This window comes from Egretta garzetta, unplaced genomic scaffold (genome assembly GCF_000687185.1).
Source record: "Egretta garzetta isolate BGI_Z169 unplaced genomic scaffold, ASM68718v1 scaffold178, whole genome shotgun sequence".
NCBI lineage: Eukaryota > Metazoa > Chordata > Aves > Pelecaniformes > Ardeidae > Egretta > Egretta garzetta.
The window spans coordinates 101,398-116,095 of NW_009260506.1; the positions used below are offsets into that span (position 1 = coordinate 101,398).

The window sequence follows — 14,698 nt, forward strand, 5'->3', positions numbered from 1 at the left end:
CTTGTAATGGATAACCTTTCAAAACAAATTACTTTTTATATAAAGAATTTTTGACTATAGAAGTATGTTAATCTTGTTAAAAATATTACTGTGTTATTACTAAAGCACACCACCAGAAATAAATGTCCTAGAAATTCACACTGTACTTCAGCCTTTGTGATTTGTTTACCTGTAATTTAAAACAAGGATACTAAAGGAACATGTTGCCTAAAGCCACAAGACTAGCTGAGGGACCTGCTTGTTTTTTAAAATACGAAAGTGTCATATAAAGGAAAGAGGTTTTTTTAACTTAGTTCCCAATATTACTTTTCCCAAGGTATAAAACTGATGGTAAAGCGGTGAGAAAGCACCTGAGAAAGCATTTAAAAATATTTTTCAATGTCTCTAATCTAGGAACAAGGTGTCTAAATTAAGAAAAATAGTTATGAATTGATTTTATCATAAAACCTTTACAAATTCTTACTGTGTTCTTCTAAGTTAATGGAGTTGCTTGGACCAATGAAACACCTAGACAGAAGAGTCATACATTCAATTGCCGGATGATGGTGAAAACCTCTCACGATCTTTTGGAAGATGTAGGCAGCCACCAGGATACACGTCAAAGATATGAAACAATGCAGTGCTTTGCTTTATCTCAGCCAAGAGCTATGATGGAAGAGGGGGAAGGTAGGAAATTCTGTGGAATTATTGTATGCAAAAGAAATCTCTGAGTAAAGCTTTCTGGTATTTAGTACGTGTTACGAAATCTGTAGCTTCTGCAAATCCAGTTTTAAGTAAGCAGGAACAGAACGCAAAAACTTAAATTCTTCTTGCTTAGACTTCCATTTTAACAACAAAGGACTCTTCAGCTATTTTATTAGATGCTTTAATAGAATAAAATGGGACAGAAATTAAAGAAGAATCATTCTTTTTTAAATGCAGATTTGCAGTCCTGTATGATTTGTGTGGCACGTCGTATCACAACTGCAGAAAGGGTATTTCCAACAAATCCAGAGAGCTTTATTACAAGACATGATCTTTCAGGTGAGAAATGTACCCAAGATGAAGGTGTGAAGGTATCTTTTTTTGTCTGTGTGCTCTTGTAAATAAGAGCACATGTATGTAAATATGTATGCATATAAATGTAAATAAATGTGTATTTGTAGTCACTAGCAGAATTCTTATGTATGTAAATAAATTGTGTATTTGTAGTCACTAGCAGAATTCTTACTGAGAATTTCCAGCTGGTTTTTGCAATATACCTCTGCTGGCAGCAAGGTGTCACAACAATTAGGGGACGCATTTTCTGTCTTTATGCTAGTGTGTTAGTGTTTGGCAGCTTGATATAAAGCATTACTTGTGTTTTAACTTGGAAGCATTTCAAATGGTTGTCACATGTTTAAAGTGTTTTATGCTGTTTAAATTGAAATATGTATATAATCTAGATGGGGCTTTTTCAGATGCCATTTAGTGTTTATGATGTTCGTTTGTGGATGTAGTTGGTCAGTATTTTTGAAAATTTTACTGTGTGTGCATCCTTTGGGTGCCTCTAGCCAGAGACTAAAGATACTGTTTTCTAAAGCTCTGGCATTAACTTACGGGTGCTTAACTTCCTTTTATTCGGTTATCTAAATCCCTTTGAATATTGATGTTTTAACAAGCAGCATCATATTCTCACATGACAGATGTAACATCTGCATACTCAAAATCTGGTGGCAGGCTGATGAACAATTAAAATGGTGATATTGGAGCCTTCTGAAATGTACCATATTTATACAAAAGGATTGGCATAGTCATAAGGAGTTTAACTTGTATATTTTCTTTCTTCTTACAGGCAAACTTGTCAACATTGATACAAACTCATTACGGTCTTCCATGAGACCAGGCTTTGAAGATATAATTCGTCGGTGTATTCAGAGGTTCTTGTGCCATAATGATGGACAGTCATGGTCAAACAAACGTCACTATCATGAAGGTAAAAATCTGTTTGCAGTGTTGGTCATACTGCTTTTCCTAGTGGCTGCATTTTTTTCTGAAAAAGAAAAATGCTAAATTCTCCCTGTGTTAATTTTTTTCATGTTTTTTGTTAGTGTTAATTCCTGTGACTCATATTTGGGCTTTCTAATGTGTCTCTTGACAATTTCCATGGAAAATACCAGATACATGATCTGGGAGCCTGAAGTAATCTGTTTTTCTACAAATAAGTATAGCAATGACAATGACAGCTATATTTCTCTAGTAATATGTAATCCTTAATTATCATTAGCTTGTTACCTGTGTTTAACATTAGCTTGACTTTATTTTAATTGATCCTTTCTTTTGTTAAAGGATAGCTCACTAGAAGTGGTAACAGTTGTGTTGATGCCTTTTTCTTATTCAAGACACAAGGGTTCAAAATATTTTCAGTGTTCCAGTGTTATGTATTTTGTAATGCTAATTTGATAACCTTGATAGATAAAGTAAAGTACAGCCACTGTCTTCAGCAAGAAAGATGACGTTTTCTGAGTTTTCTAAACTCTAGTCTTTTACAAGGATTCACAAAGTAATTCAAGTAGAGGGCATGTTAAATAAAGAGAAACTTATACTGACAGTTTCCATTCCACTGCAAGTTCTTTAGCTTAAGCGATTAAATAAATTCTAAATCAACAAGAAATTTGGAGCTCAGATTAAAAGTAATGGATTGCACAATTTTTTGATTGAAATAAAACTTCTAAATTTAAAAATACTTCATCTGAAGGCTTCCAAGTTTAATTTCAATTCCATTTTTTAGTGCAATTAATATTTAAGTGTTGATTAGTCCTTCTCCCCAGAGAGAAGCCATGGAAACCCACTGACCTAGCCTTGGAAGTCTGTTAGCAAATATAGAACTTTGCCAGTTGTGTATCGTGAGCACAAAATACTGCATCATCAAAATAATTTTGTTTGCTTTTTATTTTCCGTCTACTAATTTAGGAGAGAATGTGGCATAGTTCCTTTTCTGAATATCTATCTTGGGTGCGTCTTAATTTTTTTTTTTTTATCTATCTTTATTTTAAAATCTTCAGAAAATGAAGGGTATTGTGTTAAAGATCTGTAACGTGCATATTAATAATTGTGTTTTAAAATATGAACTATATTTATGTCTTTACAGCTTATACACAAGGTCATGCTGAAACACCATTGTATCGGTTTTCTTTAGCGGATGGTACTATAGTGACAGCACAAACAAAGAGTAAATTATTTCGAAATCCTGTAACTAATGACCGCCATGGATTTGTCTCTACCCACTTTCTTCAAAGGTGAAAACAGTGCTATCTGTTTGTCATTTAAGTGTCATAGCTTTAAAAAATATACCTGACCTTGAAGATACCTGAAAAAAATAGTATACCAAAAAATTGTATCTGATTAACTCAAATAGAGAGGGAATAACTTGGGAAGTGGAGTGGCGTAGCATACAAATAAATGCGTCAGCCTAACACTGACACTCCCAACTGTGTGGCAGAAAGGCAGTCACAGTCAAAAGAGAGGTTTTTCCCCCGTACCTGCATGGAGCCTGTATTATGTATTCATTATTCTTTTGGGTTAACATTTATAATGATGAAACACTGAAAATAGAAATGCTTAGTTACATGCTTTAGCTTAACTCTTTTTAATTGCAGACCAATTAAAAAGACAACAAAACCCCCTCAGATGCATCATTGATGACTCAAAGCTAAATGTATCTTACATAGCACTTCCTGTGACCTGTTCTTGTTGATTGCAAGAATAATTGAAATGCCACTCTGGAGGGAATCTGTCTGCTTCTGGCATTAAAGTGCCTCCAGATGCTGAAAAATGAGTAGCTGAGGTTGTTCAGGGCATCATTAGTGTGCACAGAAGAATGGTGTCATGCATTGACTCAGAAAGGGAGTAAAAGAAAGAAGATGTTTAAACTGATAAATCTGACTAATGACTGTTGATGAAAGCCTTTTGAAGGGGTGATACTGTCTGTACTTATAACTCAAACCACCTGAAGGACCAAGCACTTCTGTAATGAATAAATGAGTGGCTTGGTTTAGTTCTGCTTTTGTGGAAGCTTGAATTTTCACTGCTCTTTTTGAAAAAAAATATTTGGAAAATTATTTAATAATGTTATTCTGTCTTTGTAGCACTTGACTCCAAATAAGGTTTTAATTTGTTTTCTTGGGATTTCTGGGGATGTTGTTGAACTTACAGAGAACAAAATGGATATCGGCCAAATCCTAATTCAGTTGGGCAAAACATCAGAACACCTGTGGCTGGAAACGCAAATTCTGTTGGTGGTCTTATGAACATGTCACCTGGTCAAGGCATGCCAATGCAGAACAGGAACTATGGTATGGGAGATCCCAATGCAGTGGGTCAGCTCAGCAGCACTCGATATGGAGGTCCTGGTAATATAGGGCCAGTGAACTCTGGACCTGGAATGCAGTCCCCTGCTTATCAGAACAACAGTTATGGGTTAACTATAAGTAGCCCACCACATGGTAGTCCTGGTTTAACTTCCAACCAACAGAATCTAATGATATCTCCTAGGAATCGAGGGAGTCCAAAAATGAGTTCACACCAGTTTTCTCCAGTTACAGGTACTTTATTTTTGCTATAAGATTTTTTTTAAAGCTATCTTTTCTCACTTTTACCTGAATTCCATCTTTCATCCTTTTTAACTGTTCTATATATGACCTTGTATATGTTACTTAAATGCAGTATACCTAATTTCTATTTTAAAATAATTAGCTCAATGTGAGAGTCATACATAATCCAAAGGAAAAGTAGATACAGACAGTACTGTAGTCTAATAAATTTGATCTCTGTCTTGTGATACAGGTATGCACTCTCCAATGGGATCTGCCAGCAACACTGGCAACAGCACCTTCTCTAGCAGTTCTCTTAGTGCCCTTCAAGCCATTAGTGAGGGTGTTGGAACTTCCCTTTTATCAACGCTTTCTTCACCGGGTCCAAAGTTGGATAATTCCCCAAACATGAGCATAGCTCAGCAAAGTAAAACGAGTACCCAGGACTCCAAAAGCCCTTCTGGTTTGTATTGTGAACAAAACCAAGTGGAAAGTACCATCTGCCAGTCAAACAGCAGGGATCTCCTTAGTGAAAAAGATAGTAAAGAGGGAAATCTGGAGGCTTCTGAAAGTCAGAGAGGACCATCTGAAAGCAAAGGGCATAAAAAACTGCTTCAGCTACTCACGTGCTCCTCAGATGAAAGAGGACATTCTACAGCATCAAACTCACCTTTAGACTCAAATTGTAAAGAATCTTCTACCAACGTTACCAGTCCTTCAGGAGTTTCCTCGTCAACATCTGGAGGGGTATCTTCCTCCTCAAACATGCATGGGTCGCTCCTGCAAGAGAAGCATAGGATTTTACATAAATTGTTACAGAATGGTAATTCTCCTGCAGAGGTGGCCAAGATCACAGCTGAAGCTACTGGTAAAGACACGTATCATGATGCTAGTAATACAGCCCCCTGTGGAGAAGGCACTGTCAAACAGGAACAACTGAGCCCAAAGAAGAAGGAAAACAATGCTTTACTAAGATATCTATTAGATAAAGATGATGTTAAGGACCCACTTTCCAAAGAGTTGAAGCCTAAAGTAGAAAGTGTGGATAATAAAATGGGACCATGCAGTAGTTCTACAATTCCAACTTCTAGTCAAGAAAAAGACATGAAAATAAAAACGGAACCAGCGGAGGAGGTACAGTATAATGTAAAATGATGGTAGTGAACAAACTAATATTTTCTTAATACAGTGAATGGCTAAATATAAAACACTCTTTTTAGTATGTGTGTGTAAATATCACTAAGAAAGTTCTGTGCAGGTGGTGTGAAACTACATGCTCAGGTTTTATTGTAACTGAAAAAGCACAAAGAAGGAGAACTACAGGATATGTATATAACCAAATGTGCTGTATTGAAGTCCTGGACTAATGCTATCTTTAAGTTATGGTACAATTAAGGTTGCTTATATTTACAAGTTACTCCTTAAAATCAGGTCTTTAACATCTGCTATTTCACATCGCACATGTTTATTGTTATGGCTTATTAGAAAATGGAGCTGTAACTGACTCTGTAATTAGTTGGCAATGCTATAGCAAAAGGTAAAACATGATTTTGTTTTCAAAATATAATCAATACAAAAAAATGTGTAATACTTAGAATAGCTATAGATTGCTTTTAGTTCATTCATTCTTTTTAGCACTTTTTTTTTTCTTAAATGAAGGAAAATGTTGTTCCAAATACATATATATTCAGCATTCGAATGAATATATATATATATTTGTTTCAGTGTTTGTAGAGATGAAATTTCAAGAAAAGTCATGATACAGCGAACTATATCACCATGGAACAACTCTCCTGAAAGCAGCAGTACACTTACTAGGGACAGCTGTTCTTAAAATTATAAAGCATAGATAATATTTAATTTGTATTTAGTTCCTAAGTCATGTTTGGAACCTGCACCAAAGTAAATAATACTGGTCACTATGGCAGAGTTTACTGGAAACATGTCGATATCTTAGAACTTGGATTTCCCAAGTCAGTAATTACTATGTAAATAAAAAATTACTGCACGATTTTTATATTGGCTAATAGCTGACTATAAATGAAACACCTTATAATATTCTTTTGAGTACCACTTACAGAAAGGTCACTAACAACTGTGTAATAGTACCCGTGCGTAGTTTCAGTACTTGCTCCTGAGATCTGATTAACATATTCAGAGAAGCTTGTTTTGTGAAGATATGAATCCACTATATATGCAATTATTTTTCTGTTAAAACTGCATCTGATTTAAAGACAAATTTTTAAAGAAGGTTAGGGCTCCAATTGCCCAGAAAGATCTGTGGGTACTTTTCATGTGGTGTTGTGTTTACCAGTGATCAAATTAGGCTTTTTGTGTATGAGAAATATATTATTTATCAGCGAATGGTACACATTCTCGACGTTGTTTGCTGTCATTAGTGTTTTTATCTTTGTAATTTGTGATGACTGAAATGTTTATATTAATTTTGGTTTATTTATGTATACTTCCAGTTTCTCCTAATTCTCAAAATCAGCTAAGCAAAATACTCTAAAAAATGTAGCTAAATGATACCCAAAGTTCTTTGGAAATTGAAAGATAGCTTAAGGTACTGTCAGTGAACATTTGTCTCCCAGTTATATCTTTTAAGATTAGCGAGGAGCTAAATGAAAGCTGAAGGACAGCCATATGATAGTAAGTAACCTTGGTATTTTACTGTGTCTTTTTCAGATGAGTGGAGACTTGGATAATTTGGATGCAATTCTAGGTGATCTGACTAGTTCAGAGTTTTACAATAATGCTATATCTGCAAATGGAAATAACCTTGGAACAAAGCAAGCAGTATTTCAAGGAAATGCCCTATTAGGTAAGGAATTTCATCTAATATCACTTTGGTTTTAAAATTAGGGTTTTCTTCTTACCTGATGTAAACATAATGCATCTTCAAAGCATTAGAGAATACTTTCTTGATCTCCTATATCTTCAAGGACAAATGTAATGCCAAATGGCTAATTATGCTTTCATAAGCTATTATATACACTATTAGCTGGCTTGACAGCACTCATCTACTATATACACAATAACGTTCACTTCAGTTCCTTATTTTATGGTTTCTTCTGGGCTTGTCTAACATAGATTTCTCAAGAGAAAAGACATCAGGAAAAATGTTTTGAGTTGTAAATTAAAATTGAGAATTTTTGTTCCTTATAGATGACTAGGGAAATAATAGGGGATTGGTGGGAAATTCTTGATTTCCTACTTGTTCTATGCAAAAGCGTCTTGTGGCCTGCAAATTCTAATCAGTACTCCTCCTCGACATTGAAAGGAATGCCCTTTCTTAGGAGGAAGCTGAGTAGGAGGGAAAGAAAACCTTGCTAATGGACCGGCATCATTACAGTTATCGCTTCCTTTATAACGTTGGTCATCTCTTGATTATATAGGGCAATAGATTGCTGAGGTAATCTAAGGAGGTGACACATGGATAATGAAAAATGCAAAACCAGGTACAAGAACATGTAAGGCCACTGACACTGTTGGCAGTGGAGCACAGCGATGGGTTAGTTAGTCCATGTGTGCTCAGGAACACACTGCGTCTGGATTCAACCTGTTCCAAACAGAACTATTCAACTTGTTTCTATCTCCACGTCAGAGTTATTCAAAGGCTGGGCAGTCCACTCGTATATATCAAGGAGTCTGAAATACTAGTGTGTTTCAAAATGTTAAAAACATGGTTCCTTACAGAACTTTAAAGGGACCTTTTTGTGTCTAGGGCCAAAGGGAACTGCATTTGGCTTTTCCTGTAAAAAGTCCTAATTATGCACTCAAAATGTGATTCTTGTTGTGAGAACATAAGAAAAATAACTGTTCCTCGCTTGGTTAAGTGTGCCCATAAATAGATCGGGCTTCTTTATTTAAGTCATTAATGGCACTTTCTATTTAAAACTTACAGTTGCATGCATCTTTTAATTCTTTTAACAGGTATGAGGAGTCCCCAGTCTGTGCAGGCTACCCGCCCAGCTTTCAGTAGAGCCATGTCTCTAGACAGTCCTGTGGGCTCAAGTGCTCCAGCGAGGAATGTTAATGCGTTCTCCATGTTACAAAAGCAAAACTTGATGGGTGGAAGTCCAAGAAGGATTGAAAACCAGGAAATTTTTGGAGCAAATCTGGGTTTGTTGATTGTGTACAAATTATCTCAATATAAAGGAAAAAGTTTTTATGTAAAAATTTTGCAAGATTATACTATGAATTTTGGTTAGAAGAAACCTTAACATTAAAGAATATTCATTTTACCATCAGCATAGAAATACTTTTTAATTATTATCCCTAGCTAACATTTTAAGAACTGTTTACCATGTGTCTATTATTACCAGTACTTTAGTTTGGTTTAGTAGTTAAGTTACTTTTTAGTATTTCGAGTTTTGGATTTAACATATTATTTTTATATATAGAAGCAAGAACAGGTCACGATGGCAGTCAGTCATTAATATTTTTAAATATTTTTAGATTAATATAGTTGTTTGATTGAGAACTTGGCATGGTAAGCTTTAGATGCTTTTGTAGGAGCTCAGTGAATTGCTCTGTCATTTTCAGGTGTTCTTATTGGTAAAACAAAACAAAAATAATTCCAAAACCAAAATATGTAACGTATTCAAGATGAAAAATTATTGTATTTTCTGCTCTTCATTTTAGCAAGTGCTCCCAACAGAAATGTAGCGATGAATCAGAATCAGTCAGGAGACTGGGGTTTGCCAAACTCAAAGGTGAACAGATTGGAACCTACGAGCTCTGCTTCGATGTTGAGACCAGGACCCGAGTTCAGCGCGTCCCTTCCCAGGCCTACAGTGGGTGGCTCTATGTCTGGGCTGCCCGTTCGCTCTAATAGCATACCCGGTACAAGGCCAATGCTACAACAGCAAATGATTCACATGAGTAAGTTCTTTATTTTTTATTGTCCTACTTAGCGCAATCTCACTAGTTGCTTAGTGAGCATTCATCATCAGAATCTTTCTGGTTTTGGTAGAATACTAGGTTTTCATCCAAAGGTTTTTTGAGATAAAGACTGTTACTGTTCACTGGCTGGGACATTTAATGATTTTTTGGTGTTCTTTTTGTTTTCTTCTGGTGATATCTGTGTGTTTCGTAGGCAGATATTTCATACTGGGTCTCCAGACTTTTGGGGGATAATTTCTGTGTATTTCTTTAGTCCAGTAATTCTCTGCTAAGTTCCAGGAACTAAATGCCATCTACGGTTATACTTGAAGGTATTAGCATTCTGATGAATTTAATTCACTGTACTTGATACAGATTTTTTTTTGCTGCTAACTTCTTGGTAATCAGGTTTTTTTAAAGGTTTTCATAAGTATTTCAAAATTCTTCTCACATGGAGTATCCAAATTTCATATAAAACCATATTGCAAATACAGGTTCTCTTTTAAATATCCATGTTTGCATGGGAGAAAATAAGCTGCATGTCTAAAATATGAAGAGTCTCTTAAAGCCTGCGGGTTTTTTTTCTGTTCTGTATCTCTAACAAAGGTTTAGCCTAGAGCTAAAATTGTCCTGTCTGATGTGCCCATGTTGGCATGCCCAAAAAGGGCAGAAAGAGGCAGTGGCATTCCTTTTTTGCTCTTTTATCATGGAAGGCTACCAGGGCTGTTAGCAGTTCTCTTAGACAGACTTACTGTTTCAATGTAACTTGTGGATATAAGGCGAAATCAGGGAGAAATTTGTGCAGTCCTGACTGAATCAGAATTCTTCAGTTTAGCTTCATAGAAATCATTATTGCCGGGTGATTCCTACCAATGTTGGGAAACAGTGGGATGACACAGACTCTCCTGTGTAGTGCTGTATGTCTCTGAATAGGTAGAAGGAAGGCTGTAGTCCCAAAGAGCAAAGTGTCATGTACCTTCAGTTTCCTTTGATGTTCACCCTGGTGTGGAATTTAAAATGCCAAATGTTGATGTGACTATGACAATGTATATTTTCTAGTACCCAGATTTCATTGGCCAGATTTTATTAGAAACAGCAATTCTGCTCTTAACAGGGTGGCAGTTTTACATCACTGTCATATTTAAATCCATGGTCTGTTATACTTCTGAAATTATCTTGAGTGTGACTTATGTATGTATACACTTTAAAATATGCTAGTGGAAAGCTTGTGAAACTGCTTGACAGTTTGTGTGATTATCCACCATGCTTTATGTGAACACTGGGAGAGCCAGATGACACCTTTTCTTCTTAAAAACCACGGAAATGTTTTACCTTGCAGGGCCAAATGAGATAAACATTGGCATGGGGGGGAATCCATATGGACAGCCAGGACCATCTAACCAACCAGGATCGTGGCCTGACAGCATGCTGTCCATGGAGCAAGCATCGCGGGGTTCACAAAACAGGTAGAATTGGGGAAGGTTTTAAGATAAGTTTAAATACAGCTGTTCACTGTCAGAAGAATTTAAGACCTGGAAAAAAATTAATGTAGCATATATAGTGGGGATAACAGATTGGAGTCAAAATCTATTTCCATTTCTGCTGATGATTTATGACACTGGATATCTTTTAACCCAGCATCGCTAACAAAATCAATCAACCTTTGAGCTGGGAGGCACAAACAAAAGAGGTGGGAAAATCTGAAATCATGTCTCTGTGGTACATGCAGAAGCCAGGAGAAAACAGAACTTATGTGTGTTCAAGGATACATGGCAGTTGACTGGACATTTTAGGACTTAAATTTGGGATTTAAGTTCTTAAATCTTACTTCAGTCTTCTGGTGATTATAGTACTTAATCATCTCCAGGTCAATATATTATATAAAAACTGCGTATATGCCTTTATAGTCCATAGTGGTTGTAATGTTTTTATATTTACAGACAATTAGTTAGAAACTCTTTGGATGACCTCTTATGTCCGGCACCAAATATGGAAGGGCAGAATGATGAAAGGGCACTTCTGGATCAGCTGCACACATTGCTTAGTAATACGGATGTCACAGGTCTGGAAGAAATTGACAGAGCATTAGGGATTCCTGATCTTGTAAACCAAGTAAGTGAACGGAGATTTTGGCCATTTATTTTCCAAAAACCTGAATTATTTTGTTACTTGAAAAGAAAGTGAAGGAGCCATCCTCACTCACTCTGTCTTCTCACTTCCTTGTCTTCATTTTTCTAAATCTGCCTTTTGAAGCAACTGCATTGGAGAAGCTCAGTTTTGATTAAATTTCTTGTACATTATAAAAAACATAAAATGGCCTTATCTAAGTTTATTGTAGTATGCCTTGGTATATTGGGGTGGGTTTTTTGGGTGTAAATCGTTATAATTCTATAAGCAGGGAATTGTGTTGGGTTTCTTTAGTAAACTATTGTCAACTGAGCTTGGGTTGTGAAATATCTGACTGGCAGTGACATGTTAGTGAGTAGGGCACTTCCGTCTCCTCCAGTTCCAGCTTGAATTTGCATGGGTAGCAAATAGGAAAAAGAAATTCTATGAATGATTTGGAACTTGCTGAAACCCACAAAATCACACTGTCGTCGGTCCAAAGAGCAGATTAAAGGTGCGGAAGGGCTTGAATAATGATTCTGGTCTGCCTGTGTAAGCAGCGTGCAGCAGAACTGATTTTTAAAAAATGTATTATTATTAATAATAACTTTTGCAATTTCATTTGCCTGGAGACAAAACTAATAGTAATCTGTCCGTGCTGTGTTCTACCCAGGAAACTATTGGTTGTTATATGCTGTGTTAGCTTTACTGTTTCTTTAGGACTTCCTACTTAAAGAATATACAGCTAGTGAAAACACTTTTGTATCTGTTGAAGGGACAAGCTTTGGAACCCAAACAAGATTCATTTCAAGGTCAGGAATCTTCAGTTATGATTGACCAGAAGCCTTCGTTATATGGTCAACCGTATCAAGGGCAAGGGGCAGCAATGCCAGGAGGTTTTAGTAACATTCAGGGACAACAGCCATCCTTTAATTCAGTGATGAATCAGATGAGCCAACAGAGCAATTTTCCACTGCAAAGTATGCATCCTAGAGCAAATGTGATGAGACCTCGAACCAATACACCAAAGCAGCTCCGCATGCAGCTCCAGCAGAGGCTTCAGGGGCAGCAGGTAATCTTTTGCTCCTGCGTTTACACTTTCTTCTTGGTTTGGAATGGAATAAGGTGCACACTCAATTGTGTTGCTTCACGAATATGAAAATTGACATTACAGCAGATGATTGAAAGGACGGATCTTTCATTTTGACAGTGCTTTTCACGCTGAGTGCTTAATGGCTGTAGGAGTGAAAGAACCTCTATTAGGACAAGTGTTTCTCCTTCATCAGCCTCCTTAGCCACAGATTGCATTGGTTCCTGCAGCACACAACATTATTGCTACTTAAAACAGTATTCTTGCACAACGTAGCTCTGGATGATCTCTTGATCTGTGTTAAGATTTAGTATTTTTTCTGAATCTCACTGATACTATTAAATGGGCGGCTGCATTTCTCCTGTAAATCAAATGTTACTTCTTTTTCACTGTGTTTTCTGACTAATCATTGGGGCTTACTGAAATACAGGTTTGCTTTCCATTTATTGATCTAATTTTAGGTATTTTCTTAGGATGAAAGGTGAGAGAGTAGATACAGGTATAGATCTTAACACTGGGTTGAAAGCACTGCTTAAAAAATTGCTGCATGATTTCAGCATTGAATTCCCCATGTGAAAATGCACGGTATCAAATACAATGTACAAATAAAACTTTGAAAGCTGTGATAGTGCTGTGTGATGTGGAATGGCAATGTTTAATCCTTAGGAAATACTGTGTTCTTTCTTAGTTGTTCTGTGACGCTAATTCAATCTGTATGGGGTTTTGTGACGGAGAGGGAAGGAGATAGAATTTTATTATTTCAAGCAAAGCTAGTGATTATACCCTCCTGCCCAAAAGGTGATTTGGAACATATAGATAGTCTGCGATATATGAATTCTTAAAAAGTGCTGATTTCAAGGGAAGAAAAAAATAAAGCCAGTTAGTGCTGCACCGTTTGCAGGGGTTTTGGGTGTTTGAGCTGCTTAACCGAACAGTTTGGTACTTAGGTACATCAAACAAGGCAAAAATTAACCCTTGCACTTCACGGATTCAGGTCTGTAAAGAATGTTTTTTGGAGGAGTTGCCATTCCTTTGTTCAGATACTGGTATTTTCAAGCTAATGGTGCTAAAATGTCTTTTTCCAAGTTCATGAATCAGACCCGTCAAGCGCTTGAAATGAAAATGGAAAATCCAGTCAGTAGTAATGCCTCAGTGATGAGACCGGTTATGCAGCCACAGGTGGGCTCCCAGGTAAGTCATTACTACGCTATCCATCTGAAACAGCCATTTTTAAATAGACGCAACTTTTATAGTTGAACTGTTTAGAATTTGCACATTCTTTCATGGCTCCACAGCACTCCTTTTTGTTTTGTTTTTTCCCCTGTACAATTAAAAAAATGTGGGTTTTTATTTCTATTATTCATGAGATTTCAGAGGGATTTGTTCATTAGGTCACACTATCAATACAATATGCCAATGGTCTTTTCCATGTAGGATATGATGGCTAATCTGCTTTATCATTTGTTTAGCACTAATGACAACTTAATGAAAACCTTTGTCTGATATTTTGATGATTTTTATACTGGCTGTGGGTTTTGTTAAGTTTCTGTTCTGGTAATGGATATGCTGGGTCTCAGAGTTAGAAAGTGTAGGTGGTTTGATTGATGTGATGTCATTTGTAAAAGTGTTTTCTAATATGATTTTTCTTTTCTTTGGGGGATATAGCAGCAAGGTTTTCTTAATGCTCAAATGGTGGCTCAGCGTAACAGGGAGCTAATAAGTCATCATTTTAGACAACAGAGGATGGCAATGATGATGCAGCAGCAACAGCAACCTCAGGCCTTCAGTCCACCACCAAATGTGACTGCCTCAGGAAGCATGGATAGTGCTCTGACGGGCCCTCCAATGGCTCAAGTTCCTCCACAGCAATTCCCCTATCCACCTAATTATGGTACTAGTACTAACGTGGTTATTTTTGTCTGTCTGGTATTCTTTTCCATTTCTTAATTTATTATTAATCCAAACTACCTAAATACAAGTCACTCTGAAAAATGGAAAAAAGTTCTACAAAAAAGGGTGACTTTTTCCCTTCCCATCATTGCAAGAAGTGAAAGAAAGTACTGGG

At 36.5% G+C, this 14,698-nt stretch overlaps 1 protein-coding gene across 6 annotated transcripts in view; it reads left to right on the forward strand.

Annotated features, from left to right (window-relative positions):
- The window catches only part of NCOA3 (nuclear receptor coactivator 3), an 80,649-nt gene that overhangs the window by 61,198 nt on the left and 4,753 nt on the right, over positions 1-14,698 (forward strand). For 4 of the 6 annotated variants that reach the window (XM_035900124.1, XM_035900123.1, XM_035900125.1 and 1 more), the window contains 14 exons: positions 478-666; positions 922-1,023; positions 1,814-1,954; positions 3,110-3,257; positions 4,174-4,562; positions 4,804-5,684; positions 7,239-7,374; positions 8,487-8,675; positions 9,198-9,437; positions 10,777-10,903; positions 11,378-11,549; positions 12,319-12,615; positions 13,720-13,824; positions 14,299-14,524. In XM_035900124.1, coding sequence (XP_035756017.1) covers positions 478-666; positions 922-1,023; positions 1,814-1,954; positions 3,110-3,257; positions 4,174-4,562; positions 4,804-5,684; positions 7,239-7,374; positions 8,487-8,675; positions 9,198-9,437; positions 10,777-10,903; positions 11,378-11,549; positions 12,319-12,615; positions 13,720-13,824; positions 14,299-14,524 — 3,342 coding nt within the window. The remainder of the gene's footprint in view (positions 1-477; positions 667-921; positions 1,024-1,813; positions 1,955-3,109; positions 3,258-4,173; positions 4,563-4,803; positions 5,685-7,238; positions 7,375-8,486; positions 8,676-9,197; positions 9,438-10,776; positions 10,904-11,377; positions 11,550-12,318; positions 12,616-13,719; positions 13,825-14,298; positions 14,525-14,698) is intronic. The other 2 variants (XM_035900127.1, XM_035900128.1) reach the window with 2 other exon arrangements.